This window comes from Pelmatolapia mariae, linkage group LG13 (assembly GCF_036321145.2).
Source record: "Pelmatolapia mariae isolate MD_Pm_ZW linkage group LG13, Pm_UMD_F_2, whole genome shotgun sequence".
Lineage (NCBI taxonomy): Eukaryota > Metazoa > Chordata > Actinopteri > Cichliformes > Cichlidae > Pelmatolapia > Pelmatolapia mariae.
This window is the reverse complement of record NC_086238.1, coordinates 1,608,078-1,632,686: the sequence shown is the minus strand read 5'-3', so window position 1 is coordinate 1,632,686 and position 24,609 is coordinate 1,608,078. Positions and strand designations below refer to the sequence as shown.

Sequence of the window (24,609 nt, the reverse complement as noted above, 5' to 3'; positions counted from 1 at the left end):
TAGGAAATCAGAAAACTACTGAAGTCCAAACAGAGATTTCAAAAATACCTCAAATTACTCACTATGCAAAATAGCACATAATACAAATATGCATAACTAATGTTAGTACACCATTTAAATGTTACAATAGGACCCAATTTTAGTTAAAATATTATGTATATAAAGTAAATATATTAACCTGACATAGTATAAATACTAGTGAAGTTATATTTTAATGCCACCCTGTATCATTTGTGTCCTACACTACAAAACTACAGATCACAAACTAATCGAGCATCTGCATCAAATTATACTTAAACAAAATTGACTCATTGAGGCCCATCTGGTAACCTAGGGGACTCAAACGGCCTATTGTGAATGCTTTAAAAGGTTGGGGCTCAGGTAGGAACTCTTTCCCCCCCCCCCAAAAAAACCAAACAAACAAACAAATAAAAAAAAAAAAAATAAAAAATAAAAAAATAAAAAAAATCCACACCCACACACACACCAAAAACAAATCCACATAGGTTTACCAACTCAAGGCTTGTATTGCCAAAACCTGGAAAAATGACAGCGTCCATGTATGGAAATCAATAATCAGACAACTTGTTTTTTTGTTTGTTTTTTTAAATTTATTTTATTGTTTCAGCGTTAATATTCCAGTGTTTTAGGACTTCACTAGCTGTAAAAAGGATCCATGTAATAATCAATAAAGGGAAAAACAATGGAGAGAGCTTTAACCGGTATAGTGGAGTTTCAGTGTATACTGTATACTTATGGTGAGTGATACTTGTGCATCATGATGTACAACAACTCTGCTTTTGACACTTAACTTACCCAGTCATATGTAGTCAAAAGTATGACACATTTTTGTGATCTTGAATAACAATAACAATCAGATTCACATCGTTTGACATACAAATGCAACTTTACACCCATAAGCACCGACTCGCTCACACACAAGCACACAGTAATGGAGGGGCTGGTGGAGTGCTTCATCACAGGCGTGCATCTGGAGTTTTGAGGCTGTCTAAGTGCTGCTGTGCAGGCTCTAGTCATACTCCAAGGAAAGCCACAGCTGTGTCCCTCTCCTCCACCAGTTCAGCTGCAGTGGCGTCCATCTTTGATTTGGAAAAATCATTGATGGGCAGACTGTCCACGATTTTCCAGGTCTTGTTCTGAAAAAAGTAGTACCTTCAGTTTTGTTCTTTGATCTATAATGTTTCTAGAAATCCCCAAAGTTTAATTTAATGCAAACTTTAATTTAAAAAGAAACAAACAAAACCAAAGTAAAACAACAAATCCCTATTCAATATGAAATCCACATCCAAAAAAAAAAAAAAAAAAAAAAAAAAAAAGACAATGGAGGGTAATGCTAGTCTTAAGCTGCACTGAAAAGATAATGCTAGCTGCTAGAAGAGTGGAGACAAAGTGAGATCGAGGCTTACCTGGATCTGGACAGGGAATGAGTAGATTAGGTCTTCAGGGACTCCATAGGAGTTGCCAGTTGAGTAAACACCCATAGAGGTAAACTCACCCTTAAAAAGGAAAAAACCTCATTAAAAGTGAATTTGAAATAAAATGCAGCCTTTCCAAATACTTTGCATCACTGACAATAGAACCATATGTAACCTGTCAGAAATCTGAAGGTGTTTTCACACCCGCAGTATTTAGTCCATTTAAATCAAACTCTGGTTTGTTTTACCCCACATTCTTTCTGCATTTACTTGCCGCAGACACATCTGGCCAGTGACCAGACTGAATACTCCGTGGTTTGTAGTGATGCATTTTGGTTCCCTTGGAGTTCACTTGTATCTTTTTCTAGTTTTGATTTGTTTTCACACAGAGAAAAATCCAAGTTTATAAACTCAATCGTTCTGCTACGATGAAGGAAGTATAAATAAATGAAAAATAATCTAATTTGCTACAGTGCATCTTGAGTATAGGATCTTGTTAGATTTAGGAACCTACAGTTTGTCAAATTAGTTGCAAATTAATATCAATGGTGCAAAGGGGGCATCGTCCTAACATGTCAAAAATAATGGTGGTCACCAGTGCTACCCCTCAGTGTTCTAGCAGATGCACCTATGGTGTAAACTTGAAAATCCTCGGTGAGGACCTTTGACCTTGAGTTTTAAACTCATCTGAGATTTTTAGTAGCTGCACCTATGGTATCAATATGAAAAGCCTACATCACCCCATTCCAGTTATCGCATTCACAAACTTGAATGTCCATGCCACTGTCTGCCCAATGACAATACCCCAGCAGCCTTTTACAGCTGAGGGGTAAAAAGTGCAAAATGGACCTCTAAATATCAGAATAATTACTTCTTATCAGAACAGTGCAACATGCGAAAATTCCCAAATGACCGATATAACAAACAGATGTAGGATTTACCTCATGGGTGCCTGACCAGATGTCTCTCATGTGGTCACAGATGGCCTTGGCTGCAGACATGGCACTAGAAAGTTTCCTGGCCTTGATGACTGCAGCACCTCTCTGTTGTACAGTCTGCAAAGTAAGAACATGGGCCATTAAATGAAAATGCAGCAGTGTTATTGAGCTCTGTGACTAGGTTTGATTTTGAGAATCAGTTCTCTTTATCAACTGGACCAATGTAAATGCTGCCCCTGCCTACTACTACTATACTTACTGTCCCCCAAATATCTGCTTTACATGGGCTGCACACTGCAAGCAACAAGGTATAATCTTGTTCTCCCTTTGTTCATAAGTGGCAGATTGACACAAGGACCGGTACACTGTCTGTAGCGATGCAGAGATTGTTGTAATGAAGAGAGCTGATCATGACAGTGAAGCTGTCAGGTAAGGACAGGAACATAGGGTATTGCTACAAAATGTGTGAAGAATAAGATTAGAGACAAGCACCTTCTAGGTAAGGTGTTTCAGGCATACCTACCTGAAGGAACCCAGGATAGACCTAGCAAATATGACTTTTGGAGGTTTTGGAAACACACCCTGAGGATTTTTGACCATTCTGCAAATCTTTGAGGTTTTTGGTTCACAAAAAACAAATCATGTTTTTGAATGTCTCCCAGAAAATATTTTGCTTGAAGGAAAATTACATGTTTGCTAGCAGAAAAGGGGCCTCATACAAGTGCTTATAGTTTGTCTTTAGAGCAAGCTCAAGACTGACTTCTCTGTAGCTATTATCACTGAAATTTAGTCAGTGGTGCTCAAGGCTCCAAAATAAATGTGGCATTTGAAAAACTGAACTCCAAACCTATAACCACATAAAATTAGACCGTTTGCTTATACAGATGAATAATGTTGCAGTTCAAATGGACTTGGAAAACAGGTGAGTATATCAGCTCAGCCTAAAAAAGGGACTTCATGCCTTACTGACATCTGCCCGCATGAACAGCAACCGGAAAACTGACCATTGTGCAAAATTAAAAAAAAAAAAGAAAGAAGGGCATTATTAAGCCACAAATGTAACCACTAATGTTCAAAACCATTAATCTTATTAGGAGCGTCAGGATGAAGAAAAGATAGAAGAACAATAAAGTAAAATATGAGGATCATATTATAGGCCTTTTCTCAAGCACAGCCAAAAGCATCCGAGCGCGAGTACACTCCAGCTATAAAATATCATGCTTTCATCTAGAAATCATCAACTCACAGTAATGAAATCGCCTTTAAGCCAATCATCATCCTTGATTGCGTCAAAGCAGGTCAGCTCACTGCCGGACATGTTGACCTTGCAGTGGTGAACATCTGGGTATTGTGTGGAGGAGTGGTTCCCCCAGATGATCACATTCTTCACCTGAGTGGCTGGAATACCACAGCGCATTGCCACCTACAGGAAACGAAGAAAAGTCAGGTTTGCAGTAAGCCAGGATTAACAATGTGGCTGCCAAACGTCTGAGACCGCTATCAGAAAGTGAAAGAAGTGAGAGGACCGTACCTGAGAGCGAGCCCGGTTGTGGTCCAGACGGGTGAGGCAGGAAAAGTTCTCTTTGGGGATAGAGGGAGCAGACTTGGCTGCAACCAGACAGTTGGTGTTGGCAGGGTTTCCCACAACCAGCACCTGAACATACATAAACCAATTTAAAAACATATGCCATGCAGATTTTATGTCTTATTACTATCATGAGTAAATCGAGCAAACTTATATTATGCAACACCGAGAAGGGAAAAATGTTTTGGCATCAGGAAATACTTCATTAAGATTTTGCCATTTTTCCCAGAAGCACAAAATGTTTAGGAAACATTTCTATCTATTTGGCAGAGGCTGAGAAGTTTCTTTCAAATTTGCTCACTTGACAGGAAGGGAGTGTTTTACATCAGAAAATATGCTTCTAATTACCTTCACAGTCTTCTTGGCATACTTATCCAGGGCAGCTCCCTGGCTCTTAAAGATGGCCACATTCGCTTTAAGGAGGTCCTTCCTCTCCATACCCTCCTTTCTGGGCATTGAGCCCACCAAGATGGCTGCATCCAGGTCCTTGAAGGCTACCTCCTCTTTGTCAGTGGGTATGATCTCTGTAGAAGGAGAAAATTGATTGCCAATAGGTTTTTAATACTTTACGCTTTGGCAATTTGTCAACTTTGAACCTTGAGAGGGACTATTAAGTTCATAGTGGAATTTGTTCTCCCCCTGAAGAGAAGCAGTCAAATCAAATGTGACAAATCAGTAAAAACTTTATAATATCTGCAACTTTTTGCAGAATGTCTTCAAATTTCATAACAATATACTAGGCCTTTGGGGGGGGGGGGGGGGGGGACATAAGTACTCAGGTTGGTTAAGGATTTAACCTTTACTGTTAGCACCCAAGGTGGAAGTAGACCTCGCTCTTATTGGATACTGGTTTTTAGCAAAACCCAATCAAAAATTATTAGCACTGTGGTGAAATTGTGTTTACAAACCATATTAGTGAGAACTGGGGATGCATTTAAATGACCATAAAATATATTTTTGTTTATGAAACTGAAAATAGCAGGACAATACTTGAGATTTCTGACAATGCCATAATAATACATGGGCATACTGAGCTTCCAATAATTGATCCCCCAAAGGCCCATTCTGAATTGAAAAAAAATGAATTCATTTTAAATTAATGGCACATCAGATCTTTACTGCAATATGGGAACATGGTGTCAGCTCCTGATAAAAGTTGCATGAGTAAAAGTTGCTCACACACACTCCCTAAAACTGTTACAAGAACATGAGGTCCACAGGAAGTCCTTCCTGTTTGTGTTGTGCATCTGACATTTACCGTGTTGACTCTTTTTTAATTGTTTGAGACAAAGCATCACTCTAAATTGCAGTCATAAGATTTAGAAAAATGGTGACCAGTTTGATGAGAACTGCATTTATCTTTGTCTTGATGTGCATGAGGTGTTGTCTTTGCATCGTGGCTGGCTAATACAGGGGCCTCTTTCAGCCCCGCGCAAACAAAAGCAAAGGACAGCACCATTGCAAAGTAAAAATTCCAGGTCACAATGGAGATGGCACATAGTGGCGCCTCATGACCGAGTCCATGACAGCAGCAACGAAACACACAAACAAACAAAACAAACAAAAAACTGGGTCCATACTCAGACAAGAAAACGAGCCCATTCTGTGCAAACAAAATCTCTAAAGCTTATTCAAGAAAAACCATCCACCTCCAACAAAAAGGGTGTAGGTTCCTCTTATTAGCTAACATCTGCTCATGGATCATATTTTGGGATATGTAGGTATAGAAGGAAAGGTGGATTAAAACATTTACAAGGTGATCCTTCTGCCAACCCCCCCCTAAAAACAAAACACATGAAGAAATGGTATCTGTATAAATGGAAATAAAAACAAAAAAGAATAAAAACACCATTGTTTGCCTCAAGCAAGGCATTCTTTTTCATGAACGAAGATTGAGCGTGAGTTGGAACAGCAGATCTCATTTGTCATATGGTCGTTTATGAATTTATTTAAGTGTATTGAAGTATCACAGGCAGTTCTATTACTAAAAATAGAAAAGGCTGAAAGCAAAGAAAAAAAACAAAAGATAATTTAGCTACTTCTGCTCTCAAATATCCAGTTTGTCAAAAACAAAACAAACAAACAAAAAACAAAACAAAAAAAACCCCACCACACAAACTGGTATTGCTCAATGATTAAATGATTACCTTTCAGAAGTGGAAGGGCACAGTCCTGCAGCTCCATGACTACACCTTCCAGGACCGGCAGCATGGGGGTGATGTCCAACAGGAGCAAAATGATTGGCTGCCAGAAGAAAAAGGAAATAACTGAATTTAAATGCAATTGCATAATAACCCCTGTATACAATTACATGTCAGTGGGAGACTTAGTTCTCTGGGACAGCATGGGAAGGCCTAAGCCATGCACCAATTGGATCAAGTGCTCTTCGCACAAGATCCGCTTCATTGACTTCAAGGACAGTCCAGGTTGATCTGAGCGGTCATGAATAAGCTAGTGTAACCTGATCAATTTCCAAAGGAACAACATACAGTATGTGCAATGTCATCCCAGATATGACCTGGAAAATTCGTGACATTCCCAGCTGTCAGTTTCATGGGTGCGCCTGGTGACAGGCAGAAGGAACTGAGTGTTTAACAAGCGCAGGGCAAAACCCTTCTTTACCTGGTCTTGGCCAAACACATCTCCTTTGGCAATGCTGAACAACAGGGAATAGGCAATCTGCCCAGCAGCACCGGTCACCAGAACTCTAATAGGCTCAGCCTGCAAGACACAAGGTGAAGAAAACTGCTGTTAGCAATCACAGCATTGAATTCTCTCATAAGACACACATGAAAGTTTAACTGGAACTGCACGTGGGCTGGGTGTCCATTCTTGTCTAAAAGATTTAGTAAAGCAGGGGGTGAGTTCAAAAATAGACCTGTGCCTGCAGACACGACTTAGGGTTGCATAACAAATGAGCATATACTTGGGGGATCAGGTTCATCGCCATCTTTGACATTTATTCGATAGCATCAATTTAAAATAACCAAAATAAGAAAAGTGTCACGCGACTTTGACACGAAACGAGACTTTTTAAATAAAGTCAACTTTTGAGTCCTCTGGTTGGCTGCGTCATGCCGTGAGCTAGAAACAACGCATACCTTACTTTGTGAATTTCCTGCATTAGCAGGGTGAATATCAACAGTTTAATCTGCAGTGCAGAAAAAAAATAAGTTAACTAACATATTTACTGTATCTACTCACCATACTGCCAAGACAAGCAGGACGTCCCTCACGCTTCTGGTTCTCCCACTTGTCGCTCAAGCCAGAGGTCACTCGTATTTAAGCTCTTTTGATTACGACACTTACAATAGCTAAACGGCAGCTTGAGGATCCATGTAGTTGTAGTTTTCATCGTTTGTGTAGTCTTTTAGGTATTTTTCAAATGCCACATAAATAAGCCAGCTTCAACAAGAAAGGTATTAGCAGGCAAATAAACAATCCTACAGACTGCAGTACCGTTACCGATGCTATAAAAAAAGGCTTCTCCATGATATCGATATTTACTGTGCTAGCTGGTTAGCATAGCCTTGGAAGATTCGCTTACCGTTGCTTAGCGACCTTGCTAGTAGCGTGAGTGCAGTTTGTCATTAGCTTAGCAAACAGATGCACAGACAAACAGATGGTGCAGTTAATTTGGCAGAGCAGTGAGATGATCAAGTGAGACTATCTTTGTATATCGGGGTACAGTACAGTTCGTAAGTCTAGGTTAATGTTAGTAGCTATCTATCTGTAGTGAACAGTCAGTATGAAAGTTTTGTAGTCGCTATTAAGTTTAAGAAAACGCTGAAGTCAATCGGGTGGAGAAAGAACAGACACTGCTGCAGCCCTCGTCAATGAGATAATTGAGGTGAGTTGTTAATAACCTGCTTCTTTCGATATCCCCGTTTCCTTCATGGCGGCGGTGTTATGGACCATTCTACAATTGCAGGATATTTTCTGTTTCTCACATGAATTTGAAAACAATTCATGCACAAAATACTAGAACATTTATTTGTTGTGTAAATTAAACCTGCACTGGGACAAAATGTAAACCTAGTAGTTGAAAAAGTGTTCCCAAAATATTTAAAATGCAAAACAGCCTTTGAGACCCCCCGCATGTCAACTAACAGTTAAAATACTTAAAATACGTAATAAATCTTTTGTTGTTATTGTTTTTCTGTGTTTGTTGACATATTTCTCCTATAATACAGCAATAACTCAGAACAATAATTATCCTCTGCAAATTTTGTCCCACCGTATATGCACAACCCTGATACTGAAACCTATTCAGTCTGGAAAGGGAAAAGACAGAACCGTCCCGACAAAGACGAAATGACACGATTGAGTTGTGTGTTAACAATATGGGTAAACTAAAAGTCAGACCTCTTTGATACATTTAGCATTTTTCCCTTTTAGTATTTTCTGACTAGACTGAGTCAATGCAACCTTGTTACCCGTGTTACCAAAATAAAATTAATTAATATAGTTTTATATAACTACATTTATCCTTGACTGTCACAGTGCATTAGGTTCCAGAGCTCACATCTGTCAATTACCTGTTTTGCGCCACTATGTTAAATACATATAAAGCAAAGAATACAAACACGTGTTAACAAAGTAATATTTTATTGAGAAAAACATTTCTGTATACCTGAATATTTTTTTCTAATCTACAAATTCAAACTCATATATCCATTCTGCATACAAGGGTTTAATCTGTTGCCTTTGTAATAGTTTACATTTTTCTATGAATAGTATTTTTAAGATTTCAAAATAAATGCTGAAATTCCTAATAAGGGTTGACTACTGAAAGGTTGGGTAAGATAGATTTTAAGTTGCTTAAGTTAACATAAATTAAGTCTTAATTTAATGAGTATTTAGTATGAGGGTAACTATCTTTAATTTAATGGTCAAAGATTTATTGAATAATACTTTTAAAATTAACGTTTCCAGACTGAAGTATTGGCAGCAGGGTTGTGCCAAGCATAGCATACAGTAACTAAAATATCTTATAAAAAGTGTATCTTTGATTTTGAAGTTGGACAGATACATTTTTTAACAATTTATTTGGTTGTTGTTTTTTTTAATATATAACAGAAATTTATAAAATGAAAGGTTGCATTTTTTTAAGTATAAATTGTTCTTCAGTTGTAGTTGTACTAACACAATCTTAATGCTTCTTTATGTAAATTCTTTTTGTAGTTTTTTGCCTTTAAAGCAATCGTCTGGACCTATCAGAGCCAAGGTATGACAGAGTGAAGTATTTTTTAAAGGAAAGTCTTTAAATGTGTCTTTATTGGCCCATTATTGTTAAATTGTGCTTGAATATAAGTTATGATCTGTTTTAAACGAGTCCTCTCCTGTTGTGAGTCTCCTCACCTGTACTTCCTCAGGAAGGGAAGTGTTTCTTTCTGCTATCTTGTTTTAAGTTGATCGGTTAGTTGAGCGTGGGCATCAATATTTTATGGCTTCATTACAGGCTCATTACATGACTTGAACAAAAAGCAAATGAGATACTGTTACACCTGAATGGTATCAGACTTACTCCAGACTAAATTGAATACCAATTACATTCACAGCCCCTGTTTTTAGACACTTTGCTAGTAAATGATATACATATTTAAACTGTTCAGTTCAATTCAGTTTTTTCCCTAATCACTTTTTGACACAATATCAGGTTGGACCTCTTTTACCTTCAGAATTCCCTTAATTCTTGATTTTCTCTGTTGGCTGCACATCCATGATGTCATGTTCCCATTCCACGCCAATCCAAAAGTGGTGTTTTGGCTTAGATCCAGTCCAAACACCACTGTGTTTTATGGACTAAATCTCAAGATTTGATGGCTGTGGAGAACATTTGAGTTAAGTGAACTCACTGTTATGTTCAGGAAACCAGTGTATTCAGAAGTTGGGTACAATGCTCAGGTAGGCTGTGGTGTTTGCTCAGTGTCCAAGGGCCCTAAATGTGCAAAGAAAATATTCCCATTATCCCATAACACCATTAAAGCACCACCACCAGCCTGAACTGGTGATGTGAGGTGGTTTGTATTTTATTTTCAGCAAGTTCTGATCACACTGTCACACTGTCCAAATGTTGAAACAGAAATTAAGACTCATCAAACCATGCAGTGTTTTACAAATCCTATATTATCCAATTTTGTGATTCTGTAGGAATAAATCACCTTTCTACCGCATTCTGATGCATGGTGTGAACTTCAGGAGATCAGCCATTGTCTATGTCTAAACGGATTGGGTTGTTGCCGTGTGATTAGCGGATTAGATATTTGGGCAAATGAGAAGTTGAACATGTGTATCTAATAAAGTGACTAGTGAGTGTATATTATTCTGATTGAGGTATTGATAGTTTGAGCACATTTGTTTTGGTTCGTTTTTTGAGGGATGACAAAGTGGCTTACTGATGTCAAAAGCTTTAGGACATCACAGTCCCCCCCCCCCCCCCTTTTTAAATTGATATTGAAGCAATTCAAGTTAAGTTATCACCTGTCTGTATAATGGCAGTGTGACCACTACGCTCTCTGATGTATTATTAAACTAGTGCTGTAGTCTGTGCTGTTGTGAATTGTGAGGAAAGGTAAAGCAACAAAGGATAGACTTTCAGGTCAGGACTTCATCCTAAACCAAGACCAGAAAAAACAGTAGGCTTCAAATGATTTCTCCAGACTTAAACTCCATCGAGCTGGTTTGGGAACTGGACAGAAGGTTTTAACTAAGTAAACTACAACTGCAACAAAACCCTGGAACAAACTCATCAGGAGTTTTATCCACATTAGAGACAGACTGCAATGAGTAGATGTGTTTGGCTGATGAATGAATGGATACATTTGTCCAGCACCAATCAATAACATCTCAAATACGTGGACTTATTCTTTATCCATACTTCTGTGGCAAAATTGTTTTTATTATCTTATAGGAATTGGAAGTGAAAAGCGATCTTATACTCCTCATACCAATTTACTGTCTTAAAAATACATTTTTGTAATTATTATTCCATTGCAATAATGTTTGATTGCACACAGCTGCAGACTAAAGTTTGCAAAGCTGAAATCTTGCTTGACAGCAGTCTAGCGACTGATGGACAAGGGTCAAAATAATTAATCAAATTACATTCACATATTTTCCTCAGTCCAAAAGTGTCTATAAAACCTAAGGCACAAGATTAACCCAAACCACCACCAATTCTCCATCCAAAGCCTAAATCTGCCCCATCTGCTAGTGACAGAGGCCTACACCAATGCTTCTCTTCTCAAAAGGCTCTGCATTTGATAGCCTGATTCATAGCTGTTTGAAGCAGCTGCTGCAACCTGGCAGTGCTTCTCTGAGGTCCAGGAAGATTTTTACCCCTCTGCGTGATAGGTACTTGTGTCTTTGAATGATATCGGAAAGGGACAAACAGGTTTTCACAGCTTACCTTTGTGTAGGACTGCTGTTTAAACACAATGTCTGTATAGTATTATGTTAATTTTTAAGAAGTAAGATATTGTATGGTCTACTTATTTACATATAGTTTTTTTTCTTCACTTGCCTCCTATTTCTAACATGAAGGGGGGGGGATATATGCCGCTGTACCTGAGATGGAAGCAGGATGCGCTATGGGGAAAAAGGGGGGGGGGGAATGAATGGAAGCAGTGTAATGCTCTGAAATCTTTGACCGCTGCATTCATGTGTGCTTTAAGTTAAACCACGAACCCAAAGATGGCAGCTTTTCATGGCAGCCATATTCCTGTTTCTTGACTGTATAAGCTTTATAAATAAAAGCAAAGCTAATAATGCAAATTTGTTGTGAATTAATAAGTTAATACAAGTATTTTACCTCTCAGTGGATTGATTGATGGATTTCCCCCTCTTACAGATGCCCACTAGAACTCAGAAACGGTTCATTTGATGTATGAAAAACATTAAATCTTGATGGATTCAGGTTGGACTCATTAAAAAGACACAAATATCATTTTCACGAAGTGAAAGTTTTTTGACTGAATATGGTTCATAATTATAATTTAAAAGCATAATTAAAAGTTTTCGTCAAAATGTGGTATTTGCAGCTGACTTTTAAATCAAAACTCTGAGCATAACCTGCTTCAGTCTAGTCTGTGTCCAGCATAAGTTACCGTATCACTTCTGACCCAATGAAAACTTTGATTTTAACCCCAATGTACCTCGTTAAGCCATTAATATCATGCGTTCCACTCCATACCTTTGTGCGATCAGGTGTTTTTAATATTGTTTAATATTAGGGCTAATTTATTTTTATGTGAATTAGGTCAAAGTCACACTGTTACTGAAATTTGTCAGCATTGCCTTGTTGTATTTCTTTTACCTGCTTGATTTAGAAGTAACTCCATATTTTGCTAACTCAGTGATAGTGTTGTTTACAGGATAATTCACCTGCCTTTCAGCTAACCTACAGCCTCAAACTTGTTGACCCACTGAAATCATCCCAAATACCCCAAAAGTTTATAATGACATGCCACGTGACAGTTATGACTGCGCATATTCAGAGGAGTTTGTTGTTGCTGTCACTGCCGTGTTTATTACCATGGCAGTCTCCACAGTCAGGTTGACATGAGGGGATTAGCATACTTTTCTTTGTTAAAAGGAAATCGGAATGAAACCAAGAAAAGCAGCAGCACACATGATAATATCTGGTGCCAGTTTATTTGCAGAGCAGCCTGATGTTCTCTGTCTGTGTATGTGTGCGTGTGTGTGTGTGCATGTGTGTGCGTGCCAGGTGAAACCTGGAGCACCGAAAGAAAAATAGAGGTGTTAAAGTTTCCCCATGCACAAATCTTAAACCACAAAAACGCACTCACACATGTGCAGTGTGATCACTCTCAGTGATGTCTAGATTTTATGAACATATATGTCCACACATACAAAGTACATTTCAAAATCTGGATAAGTGCTTGTCAGCATTTCCTTTGTCCACTCGATCACCTCCTCTTTTTGTTCCCTCACCTGTTCACCTCCCTCATCTCCACCCGCTCTGTCCTCTTCTACTTTATCTCCCCTTATTCTGCTCCTCCACTTGTCCCCGCATAGTGCACCTGAGTGACCCTGTTACATTGGCAGCTGGGAGGCTGATAGCCAGCACACCCACCGGCCTCTATATCACCCTCTTATCTGCGCCGCTAGACCAAATAGCCCTCACAGTGAACCACCAGACACCGTGAGATAGCAGGCTGCATTCACACGAGTGCACATGCACACATACGCAGCAGATAACTACATCACTGTCACTGTTATCTCCCATCATATTCAATTTCTGTATCCTCGTGCCATCACCTTGCTTACTTGTTGGCATATCTGTCTCTGCAGTGTCATGTCTCTGTCTTAGATTAATTGATGAAGCTTTAGATCAGATGCAGCAGATGATGTTTGTTCCATTATTTATCTACACACTGTAATGCATGCAGGTGCTGTGTTGTTTGAACTTGTGTGGCCCCATCCTGTTGAGATATTATTTGCAGTAACCATAATAATTCACTAGATGTCAGTATATGGCTACAGTTTACCTGTAAGTCATAGATGACTCTTCACACAGCACTTGGAAAAAGCTGCTGATGGATTTGTATTGAAGACTATCCAAAAGCACTTGTTGCTGCAGCAGGCTGGCAGCAGAATGGGAACAGCTGTCAGTTTTACTGGAATTTGACATGAAAAGGGATTCAGACTCCTTTTTTAATCTAGACCCACGCCGTAACACGTCACTGCTCAGTTGTCTTAAACATGAAAACCATTTTCGCAACCGTGCATTGTCTAAACTTATTCCAAAAAATATACAAGGAAAGTTTAGGAAAGTTAGCAGCCACATGTGCTTCAAGCAAGAAGGTGTGGATAAAAAAAAAAATCGTGGGGTCAGTTTACAGAACTTACACATACAAATTATACAAGACACATTCAATGCATCATTTAAACCCATATGATGAAATACAATTTAAAATATGAAGTAAAACATTAAAACAAGTAAGGACAATTAAGAAAAAAATTAAGAAATTAAGAAAAAAATTTAAAATGGCAATTATTTAATGATATACTGGGGTTGTTAGCACTCTATAAAAAGAGCATACTTTTGTGAAAAGGGGTACATTTAAATGGTGTTAGTGAGGTAGATTACCTAATGTAGAAGGTGACGTCTAAGCAAGGATTGTGGGACATAAAATATTAAAGGTCTGGTAACATTGCACATAAAGGCAAACAGAGAGAGACAAATGGTTAAAAAGAAGCTGGGTAAAGGTCATGTATGAGTGCTCGATTCTACACCCAGATTTTGTTCTCGATTTTTTTTTATTTTTATTTTTTTAATTATGTAGTTTTTACTAAAAGTTAAACCTAATCAGTCCACATACTGTTTATGCTTTAGCTTTAAAAGTAAAAAAAAAAACAGTCTTTTGTTTTGTGAAAAATAAAATAGAGTGGATCAGATCTTCTGAATCGCTGATAATTAACGTTCTTCCCCTGACCCCACTGATTTTAATCTTTTATTTACAATAAAAAAAAAATATCCTAATTGAATTTTAATTAAATGGTTGTAAATATAATAGTACCAGCAAATTTTTTTTAATTCCCCTACATAAAAATCATTTATATTAACTTCATATTTCCCTCTCATTATCTGCACCTGAACTGCTGTAGGTCCGGGTCTATATATTTTCAAGTAAAAGCTAAATCGGTGTGTAAAAACATTTGATTTATGTGCAATTAATACAAAACAAAAATTTAGAAAAAAAACCCTTAACTTTAAAGATTTTGTGCACTTGCAAAACTAATATGAAATGTAGAAGAAATGTCACCATACTAAACTACATGTTTGGTATAAGTAAACATGTTTGTTCAGGTTTGGGTTACTTTATTTGTTCCCTTTAGATTTGGTCTGCAGTCATCCATCCTCACATATGCGCTCCCAAAACCAAAAAACAAAAATGATCATAATTCTGAGCATCATGTAACCCACAAAGTAACAGCTATAATTTTATAATTTGTGTGTTTCAGGTGTTTTTCTGAGGTTCTTAAATCTTGCCCTGACAAATGTCAGTTCTTGCATAATTTAGACTAAAACTTAAAAAAAAACTGAGCTAAGGCTAAATATTTTCTAACTAAACTGAAATGGGCAAAACAGCTTTAAGTGGAAACTCACAGAAACGTCTGACTTGAAAACAAAACTAATCAAAAATACAAGACTGTCATAACTTTGCTTACCTATGTACTGATATTTCTTGAGCTGGTTGCTTTCACTGTCTGTGATTGAAACCTGAGAAGCACTCTGATTATGTTGGCTTGCTGTGAAAATAATGATGATGATGATGATATTAAAAAATAACAACTAAGCCCTCAATCAAAAAGAACGCAGACCTCTGCAAACACACTAACGTAACTTTTTGGCACTGATGCAGAACTATTCAATTAAATCTCATAATGTACACACACCGAGCCATCATCAGAGGTGTGTTTCTTCCTGTGAGCAAGCCTCACCCACACTCTGCCAATCTCCCTTCCTCTTTCTCCCAGAGGTGTTTGCATAGGGAAATGGTCCGTGAAATGGGTTTGATGGGATCAAACTCTATATTAAGACAAATACATATTTCACAGCAATTGATGGACTGATTGATGGGGCTCCGTCTTCATTTCCTCAGAGAAGATCTTTATCAGAAACCGTAATATGAAGGATCATGGCTCGGCTTGTTTCGGAGGGGAGAGTTGTTCACTTGTCGTGTTATGACTTTGAATGATTCTTGCTAGAAGTGTCTGTGGGTGTATTTATGTGCTTCCAGAGCACCTTTTCTCTTTACCATGCCCACAAGGGGGCACTAAACTGCCACATGTTGTGCATTGGGTCCTCACTGAAAACTTATTCCCTGTTCTCTCTGCTGTTGACGGCAACCAACGCATGGAAAACTCACTGAAGGATGACCAGAAATGCTGCAGCAACAGTATCCTGGACCCACAGCCAGTTGACGTGGTGGCAAACTCGCACAGGAGAGGACGGAGTGGAGAGTGGGGTTCACATTTGTTTTTATCAATGCAACTGTTGTTTTAGCATAACAAGTCTGGCTCACAAACCCCCCTCTGACCCACCCCAGCAAGCCCACTCGCACCACCTTTCATTAACTTCAAAATCCAAATCCATCCAACTGGACCAGCGATGGCAACTTGCTGCCGATGCTGGCGGTCACACCCCTCTGCACAGCCATAATGGGCCGTGGCACAATTGGGGGCCACGTAACCAACAGCATTCCAGGTCCTTCCAAGAGGCCAGTTGCCTGCAGGTTACTAGCAACACCGCCTGTCCCTGTTTGTCTGCTCTTTCTAAAAGGAAAGAATGTTTTCCCCCACAACATGGCTGTGTGGGGATTAAGGCCCATTCTGAGTGGCCCCGGGTCGTGCAGCAGATGTTAGCCAGGATAGCACTCGTTGCCGTGCCGACAGTGAGCCGGCGGGATCGTCCCACCCAGACGACGTTAAGCCTATGGGCATGCATGGGAGAGAAGGGGGTGAAGGGAAGGTTCTGTCACACATTATAGAGAATGGCGTTGGGAAACTTGTTTCCACAGTCACATGATTCATCTGCACTGTTTCACATACAGTGTAGGAAAATATTGGCACTCCTCAAAGAGCTTTTGATCTTCCCCTCAAGGAAAATCACAAGTAAAGAGAAAAAATAATTGTTTGTTCTGTTAAATAATTCTTTTAAATAGGATTGTATTTACTCAGTCTGGTTTTAAGTTGATTGGACAGCTAATGACTAATTTCACTTTCCACCAATCACAGTTATGACTTCACCTGTAAAGCAAACTGGCTGAAGCAAATCTTTATTAGGTTTTTATATGCCACAGAAAGTCCATGACATTGGATGACTTCAAATGATGAAAGGTAAAATTACTGGTAGTGACACAAAGTGTAGTAGTAGTAGTAGTAGTATAGTATAATTTTACCAATCATGGCTATGTGTATAGCCTTCCCTTAGCCTGGCACGCATAAAGCTGAAAAGTTGTGGATGGCAAGGTTTTTGTTTTGGATGCTTTTGAGTGACATGGAACATCTAGACAATAATTTAACTGCTTAGTAAGTGGATATTATAGTATAGGTGTCTACCAGGAGCATAATGGCAAATACTTAAATTGTACTTATGCAAATAATAATGGCCCTGTAGTTAAAAGTCCAACTTGTTAAAGACTGTTAAAGGAGTTGAGACTTAAGGCTTTTGCTAGTGTTCTTTTTAACTCACCCACATAATGATAAGCAGTTACTAAATGTACAGATGGCATTATAGGTAATGGAAACATGAAGTTTTTTGTTTTTTTTTTTAAACAGGATGAAAAAATGGTTGACAGTCAGCTGTAGCTATTCAACTAATTGTGGTAAACTTTGAATTGTAGGTGTGTCAAAGTTTGTATAGCTGTTTGATGTGAAAGATGAGCTGTTTTCTTTAAGTCAGACAGGGCTAACTGCAGGGTGAATGTGTTTAACACGGGGCCCTGTGCAGCCCCCTGTGCTACTCTTAACTGTCAAGCTCAATGGAAACAGGATACAGGGTCTGACAAGACATGACTTGACCCAACGATCCTGCATGTACAACAGAAATGAGTGCTGTAAAATTTCCCTTTATATAAAAGCTCCCAGGCCTCAGGTAGAGGACCCGAGCTTGAAGTATAACTGAACCTGTAAGACTGCATGTGTGTGTCAAAGTGAAGTAAAGATAGGTCATGAGTCTAAAAGAGTCTAAAAGAACACAACACTGAAGTGTGTGTGCGTGCGTGCGCACGCGTGTGTGTGCATGTGTGTCATGGGGTGCAGGCCATGCCATTCAGTCCCATAATGACTGTACTCTTGGAGGAGTGTTGGGCAGGACAGTGCTGTTTTTACGCACGGCTGGATGCTTGGGCTCTCAGACAGATGGAGAATAGCCAAATGTGTGTGTGTGTGTGTGTGTGTGTGTGTGTGTGTGTGTGTGTGTGTGTGTGTGTGTGTGTGTGTGTGTGTGTGTGTGTGTGTGTGTGTGTGTGTGTGTGCGCGTGTGTGTGTGTGTGCATACGTGTGTGTGCACTGTTGTCTTATTTTGTACTCTGATTTTAAACCTCAGCACCAGTTTCACTGACCTCTTTACTGCAGGCGGCAAATTATCAGACTCTGTGCTGATGGAAAGCTGAAAATGCATCAGAAAACCGTAGAGATACAAAAGCCAAACTTTACCTGGGGTTTTTTGTTTATTATACAAACCCTTTGTAACCAAGGTAATGGCTTTTATGCTTATGCATAAATGCATGCAGTTTTTGGAGATTTTAACATTTCGTCTAGCAGATAATGGTGAACATGTATAGAAAGAAATTAAGAAACTGGTTTCCACTTAGGGCTGCTCAATTATGGTCTAAATAATCCTTACTGATTCTTGGTCTTTATTACCATCAGATACATATATGTTGTTTTTTTATTGTGGTAAATTTAAAAACAATTTTAGACACAGTGCTCTTGTTGAAATCTTTCCTTGCCAGGCTCAATAAAACTAGTGCTTTCAAAGCTTTGGCTTTTCTTGGCTCAAGCTGAACTACTAAAACGTGCCAGGTAGGTAAAAATGTCAATTAACTGCATTGCCTTATTTCACATTGCTTTACAATAGCCAGCAATGGCTTGGCTATCGGTCCAATTTTTGCTCTCTTATTGCCACTGAATGTTGAAAACTTTGCCAGAGAAATAGATTCATATCAGAAACATTATACTGCTTGACAGGGGATGGGCACTTTCACCAGAGATGCTTGCCTGGAAATGAACCAAAGATAGCACCCCACCCCTAACTGCTTGGAAGTGACTGCAGATAGCTGGCAGACCTTTAGCGTTACCTGCTGAAGTTTTCACTTTGTCTCATTTCTGTGTTTCTTGTTCTTGACTTTTTGACAGCTATAGTCTGCTTTGGCTTTGCATGTTTCTTATGTTTGTACAGTAGCAACTAATGTTAAAGTTCCACAACACCTAGTAGTTTGTAGTATTCTTCTGTTATTTTTGTTTTTCTGTTGACACTAGAGCATTAGATTCTATTGGGCACCTTTAAAGACAAGGCAAACTGTACTATATTTAGTCTAAGAAAAAAGCTAGGTAGCATGGTAATTTAAAAAGTAACCTAGTTACTGTTTATATATTCAGAAATATTTGGTTAAAAAGTTATTCTTTTTTCATTTATAGTTTTTATGAAATTGTTAAGTTTGATTAACCACTCAAGTGATATTCCTGTTACCTAAACAACAGCAAGAAATCCACTGATGAGGACCTATACTTTTCCTACTGCTGTTTCATATTTATATTAGTACTGTGTTGATTTGTTGGCCTTCGTGACTTCGGTCCCCATCATACCATTATGCCAAGATTTTATAGTTGAACTTCACAGGCAATTTGTTTTCCTTTATCAAATACTTTATCAAATTTAAGAATTTAACACCATCTTTGACTAAATTCCTTCAGAATCTATGAATTGGACAAGCTGAATAAAGTTTGATTATTACAGCTGCTGTCATAGAATTGGTTTTAATCTGTAGATTATGTTCATTGCAGTCTCCACATAGACCCTGCAGTGATGCTCATGACAGACAACTGCCAGCTAAAGAGAAGAAGAGTTGGGAGTCGATGCGAGAAAGGATTTTATTTCCTCTTCTAAGTTGACGGCAGCGGTGGGAGAACAGAGATATGACACCAGTGTCCATCTCTGAGGTCACAGCAAAGAGAACAAACCTCTTGCTCTGAGTGTCACTGACGTCCGACCGCTCTGTGCCATGTCAACCTGTCAGAGAGACAGATGGACAGAGGGAGGCACTGCCTGCTGAGAGGTGTCCAAGGTGTCATGGCCTCGTCTGGGAGGTGACAGACAGCGTGTGTGTGAGTGTGTGACGGCGAAATAAGACCGCTGAGAAGTCTAGGGGACGTTCATTGTGACCTTTCGTTTTGCCTGGGTCTATCTCTCTCAGTGCATCTGACAACAACCTTAAAAGGGCCTGGTCTTCATGACACCTTGACAGGTGTGTTTGTGTGTACCTGAGTGCGCATATGTGGTTAAGTACACAACAGGGAAGTTTCAGCTAAGCTCGATGTTTTCTGGATGTGCGCACAGACTCAAAAACAAAGCTAACGCCTTTCTTGGTCTTGAAACTTTGCTGTGCATTATACATCGACCATTCAAATCGAAAACTAGTTTCTCTGTATTGAAATTGGTTTGAGCTTACTGGTATTAAGGTGCTCACACCTGCGTGTGAGAAGAAAAAATAGTTAAGTGGCCAATCACTTTTAATGAGTGGATATACACTTGTTAACGCAAATATCTAGTCAGCCAGTTAGATGACGACAAGTCTGTGCATTTAGGCACATGGACACGGTCTTTTCAAGTTTAAGGTGAGCATGAGAATGAAGAAGACAGGGGACTGAAGTGACTTTGAATGGTTGTAGGTGCCAGATGGAAAATGTTATGATGTCGGGGATAATTTCTTGGCACTCTTTAATCTTCACAGCCTACCTGAGTACTATTGCTGACCATGTCCATCCCTTTATGACTACAGGGTACCCAACTTTTTTTGTTTGTTTTTTAACATGATAATAAGTTAACTAGTCCCCAAAAGCCTCCACAGCCACCCAACCTCTGTAACAACAGAGCACCTTTGGGACGTGGTAGACAGGGAGGACTGACATCATAGATGTGCAGCTAACAGATCTGCAGCAGCTGGTGATATTATCATGTCAATATGGAGTAAAATATTTTCTACTGTGAAAATCACTGTGGCAATCACTGTGAAGTGCACTTTATACTGGTTACCAGCGTTGCTGTCGGCTTTATGTTAATACTTAAGCACTTAATATTCAAACAAGAATGATCTTCTGTGTCCTCATTATGAGAGGGATTTGCATCTATGTGCAGGAGTGTACTTTTTATTATTAACTGATAATTTTGGGCAGGTAATTTGCTTCACAAATAAATGAAAAAGTAAGACACTTTTTCATGTTTGAGCCATATGTTCTTGTGTTTTTATGAATGTGTCTGTGCACATTTGGTGTGTGTGTGTGTGTGTGTGTGTTTGTGTGTTTGCTGTTTATGGTCAGAAGGTGAGGGGCAAACAACGGGGCACCAGACAGCTTTAAAAGAAGAAAATCCAACAACATAAACAAAACCACGGTCAGTGTGACACGCGTCACCTTCGCTGTGACAGGGGACAGACACCAGAGAGGCTCCTAGTCCCCGAGAAGCTCTTTGAAGTCGGGCAATTGTGCCGCTGGTTTGGAAGTATTGCCTTTCCTGGCCTTAGGTGTTGCTTTAGGGCAGAACACTCAGCTTTTAGTGAAACACTTGCCTGGATTAGAACTATTAGCTGAACAGGAATGAAAGACGACCACCATCAAGTTTTTTTTAATCCTGGCTAAATGTAGAAATCTTTGCTTGTTCAAACATTTTATTGGCTTCAAGGTGGAAGTCTCACTCTCTTTTGCTGGGAGACCACATTTTCTGCCCAATCAGTTGCACATTTTCCACCAAACATCTCTTTCTCTCTGTCTCTCATCACCACTCTTAGTCATTACTGGTACTTGTTTGTGTTTCTGCTCCAGGCGTTGGGTAAATACCTCTGCTGGAAAAAAGGTTTTCCCCTCATTCCCACCTTCCTCCCTCCATTACCTCTTCTAATGATGTTTACGCGTGTGCTTAGAAGAGCCTCCACACATCTTTCCGTCTCCCCGTTCTTGTCCTTTCCCTCCTTTTCTTGTACATACACACAAAAGCACAGGCACACAGAGAGTCCGAAAGATTGTGTAAAGAGAAAGATTTAGTCTGTATTTTATTTTTGTTTATATTATTTAACAGTCTCTCAATCTTTTGCAAATCATAACAAAAAAGAAAAGAGAGGATGAAATGCAATCAAAAAACAAATATATTCAAATGCCTATAAAAACAGATGTGCACATGAGGAAACAGCTGATAAAGACAAGAAAAAAAAAACATGTCCTCTTTGGCTTCGAAATTAGAAATGCATACCTTGTGAAATAATTGCTTAGTGACCACCTATGTAAAAGTCATTGTAACATATCTTTAAAAAAAAATGTATTAAAGAAATCTATAGTTGGCAGATTAGGGCCTCCACAAACAGAAATGTAAATCTTGAGTTGTAGATCTCATAAGACTCCTAAGTGGCTGATATTCATTTCCCATGCAAAGATGTCTTTTTCTCTCCACCTTAACTTGTCATATCACAAGATGTGGCGTTTTCCTTTGTTGTCTTTTATGTTGTTAACATAGAAGTGAAGATCATGGGACCACTAACCCTCATAACTTCCTAAAAACAGTTTTCATCACTCAGATTTTTCTCCTGTGGTTGTATTTTATCTGGCTATTCTCAAGTGTTGATACGGAGAGGTTCAAAGCCCTTAAAGAGGGTAAAATTCTTTAATGCCAAAGATGACAGTTGGATGATGCGAATCATGTTCCCCCAAAAAGCCTGTTATGAGAGCAAAAAGCTTTCATAACAGCCCAGCCAAGAAATATCAGCCATACTGCTCGTTATTTGAGGCTCTGTTTGCACATGGTAAGCCTCATTTATAGTTCCTAACACAGAGTTAACAGTGGGTTTTTTTCCATTTTTTCCACTGACTAATATACTTGATTTTTTTAAGTTCTTTTTTTGTTGATTTGTGTGCGTCTCCACTTTGTTTCCCTCTGAACTTTTCAACTCCTCACCTCCTCACGCCCTCCAAACCTGAACTAGTGCTTCAAGCGATCACCTGGTTTCTTCTGCACACAACACTAGACATATGCTTCTAGACACAAACTCTCTTGACAGTGTCGTTGCCCAGAGGTCATGTAATGATTCGTTTTCCCACTGAATGTCATGTCCTCCAAAAAATGGACACATATTCGGATTCATGCAGAGCTACTGTACCTGCCGCCTGTTTTGAATAGTATTACCTTTGCATCATTTTGTTCCAGCTGTCCATCACTTCTATTCTTCTTCTGCTGACAGTTCAATGGGCTCCTGTGGGACTCTGTATAAAAGGTTTTCAGCCTGCTGCCTGGCGCCACTTTGCCCACTCTCTGCTCTTCTCTGTCAAACCGTCTTTCTTGTAATGGGACAGCTGAGAATATACACTGTACTTGTGGTTGTTGGTGCATGGTTAAGTACATACATTCGCCACAAGGCTTCACACCCTTCACTTTGTCCCCTCTTTATCTCCCCTCAGTGGGTGGAGTTCTGTAATGCCTTAGGTCTTTAATGAAACCACAGAACTAGAGTGTTTGAAAGACTGGTAGGACAGATATGCTGACAAGAATGTGACTAGAGCCCTGAGGCCCAATAGTAACAACTAAAGGCTATAATATTTATTACGCCACCATATAAGGTAGTTAAGAAATTGGTCTACAATTAGCTATGAAACCAGGTCTAAGTTCAGATTTGGGAGACAGACACTCTCTCTACTTTTAAGATTAGGCTTAAAGCTTTCCTTTCTGATAAAGCTTATAGTTAGGGCAGGATCAGGTGACTCTGAACCCTCTCTGGATTATGCTCAGATAGGTTTAGCTGCTGTGTGGCTTCCCATGATGTACTGAGCATTTCTTCTTCAGTCACCTTTTTCGCTCACTATCTGTTTACATACCACTCTGCTTTTAATTATTACTTATTATTAAACTCTCTTTCTTCCATAGTCAGTTTTTTGTCCTTTCTCTCTGTGCTCTCCTCTCTTTCCTCTCACTCATAACTAGTCAGCCCACTGTCACCAAGTCCATGCTCATGGAGTAATAAATATTATGCCTGTTTTTAGACTGTATAGACTGTCAACCTGTCCAGGGTGTACCTCTCCTTTCGCCCTTTGACAGCAGGGATAGGCTTGGTTGGGAGCTGCTATCATAGCGACTTTTCATAAAAGTTTGCACAAGACTCGTCCATCATCTTATCTTCGTCCCTTCTGTATATGGACATGTAATAGTGTGTACATTCGAGCTCTTTGACTGCTTGCATTCTTTGTTTTGTGCTCATTGTTATCATTATTATATAAACACATTGGTTTCAAATTCTGCCCTCCTTCCTTTACTTTGGTACAACACTGAGAGCTTGAGGACTTGCACCTCAAGGGTATGGCGAAGATAAGAGCTCATGTGAGTCTTTGTGCATGCTTTCATATGTATGCAAATATGTGCATGTGTACATTTCCTTAGGAATCAAAAGATAGGAGAATATGCGCCAACCATAATATATATCCCTTTCAATGCATACGCATGTTCTGGAGTGCTGTGTGAGTTCACGTATCAGAAATTTGAGAGATTGGAGTGTACACAACGTAGGACTGATCTGAGTGCCTGAGTGTGTCCGCTGAATACATGAGTGTGTGTGTCGATGCTGTCAGTGACTGAGACTTGACAGAAACTCTGACCTTAGGTTTGAAAATACTGTATTTACACACTGCCCCACTACCCCAACTATCTTTCTCTGGGTGTGTACCTTTTGGTCTGTCTTTGTATGTTCTTCATGTTTGCCAAGTTTCTCTCCAAGAGCCTAAACAAAACAAGCCACCAGCTGAGGGTGTATGTAGGAGATAAAACTTGTGGGGAAAAAAAGCCATAAAATTTGAAACAGTGTCCTTTGAGAGCGACAAGACAAAGAATGAGGTGAGTAGAAATTGCCAGGAAGAGAGTGAACGC

The 24,609-nt window shown here is 39.2% G+C and overlaps 2 protein-coding genes across 4 annotated transcripts in view; one reads left to right on the top strand and one right to left on the bottom strand.

The window, feature by feature from the left end:
• Window positions 1-606: 606 nt before the first annotated feature.
• On the bottom strand, window positions 607-7,262 carry mdh1ab (malate dehydrogenase 1Ab, NAD (soluble)). The gene is made up of 9 exons (XM_063491352.1): window positions 7,164-7,262; window positions 6,582-6,680; window positions 6,107-6,203; window positions 4,308-4,483; window positions 3,906-4,028; window positions 3,621-3,797; window positions 2,378-2,491; window positions 1,428-1,517; window positions 607-1,157 (listed from the first exon to the last, which is right to left on the bottom strand). The coding sequence occupies exons 1-9, from the start codon at window positions 7,164-7,166 to the stop codon at window positions 1,035-1,037; spliced, it is 1,002 nt and encodes a 333-aa protein (XP_063347422.1). The 5' UTR covers window positions 7,167-7,262; the 3' UTR covers window positions 607-1,034.
• A 92-nt stretch (window positions 7,263-7,354) lies between these two features.
• The window catches only part of wdpcp (WD repeat containing planar cell polarity effector), a 92,343-nt gene continuing 75,088 nt past the window's right edge, over window positions 7,355-24,609 (top strand). For 2 of the 3 annotated variants that reach the window (XM_063491351.1, XM_063491349.1), the window contains exons 1-2: window positions 7,355-7,809; window positions 9,144-9,186. The gene's annotated coding sequence lies outside the window, so the exon portion shown is untranslated. The remainder of the gene's footprint in view (window positions 7,810-9,143; window positions 9,187-24,609) is intronic. The other variant, XM_063491350.1, reaches the window with a different exon arrangement.

Coding starts and splice junctions, on each gene's coding strand:
- mdh1ab (XM_063491352.1), bottom strand. Junction 4,029..4,307: donor ATGCCAAGAAGACTGTGAAG/GTAATTAGAAGC, acceptor ATGTATGTTCAG/GTGCTGGTTGTGGGAAACCC. Junction 3,798..3,905: donor ACAACCGGGCTCGCTCTCAG/GTACGGTCCTCT, acceptor CGTTTCCTGTAG/GTGGCAATGCGCTGTGGTAT.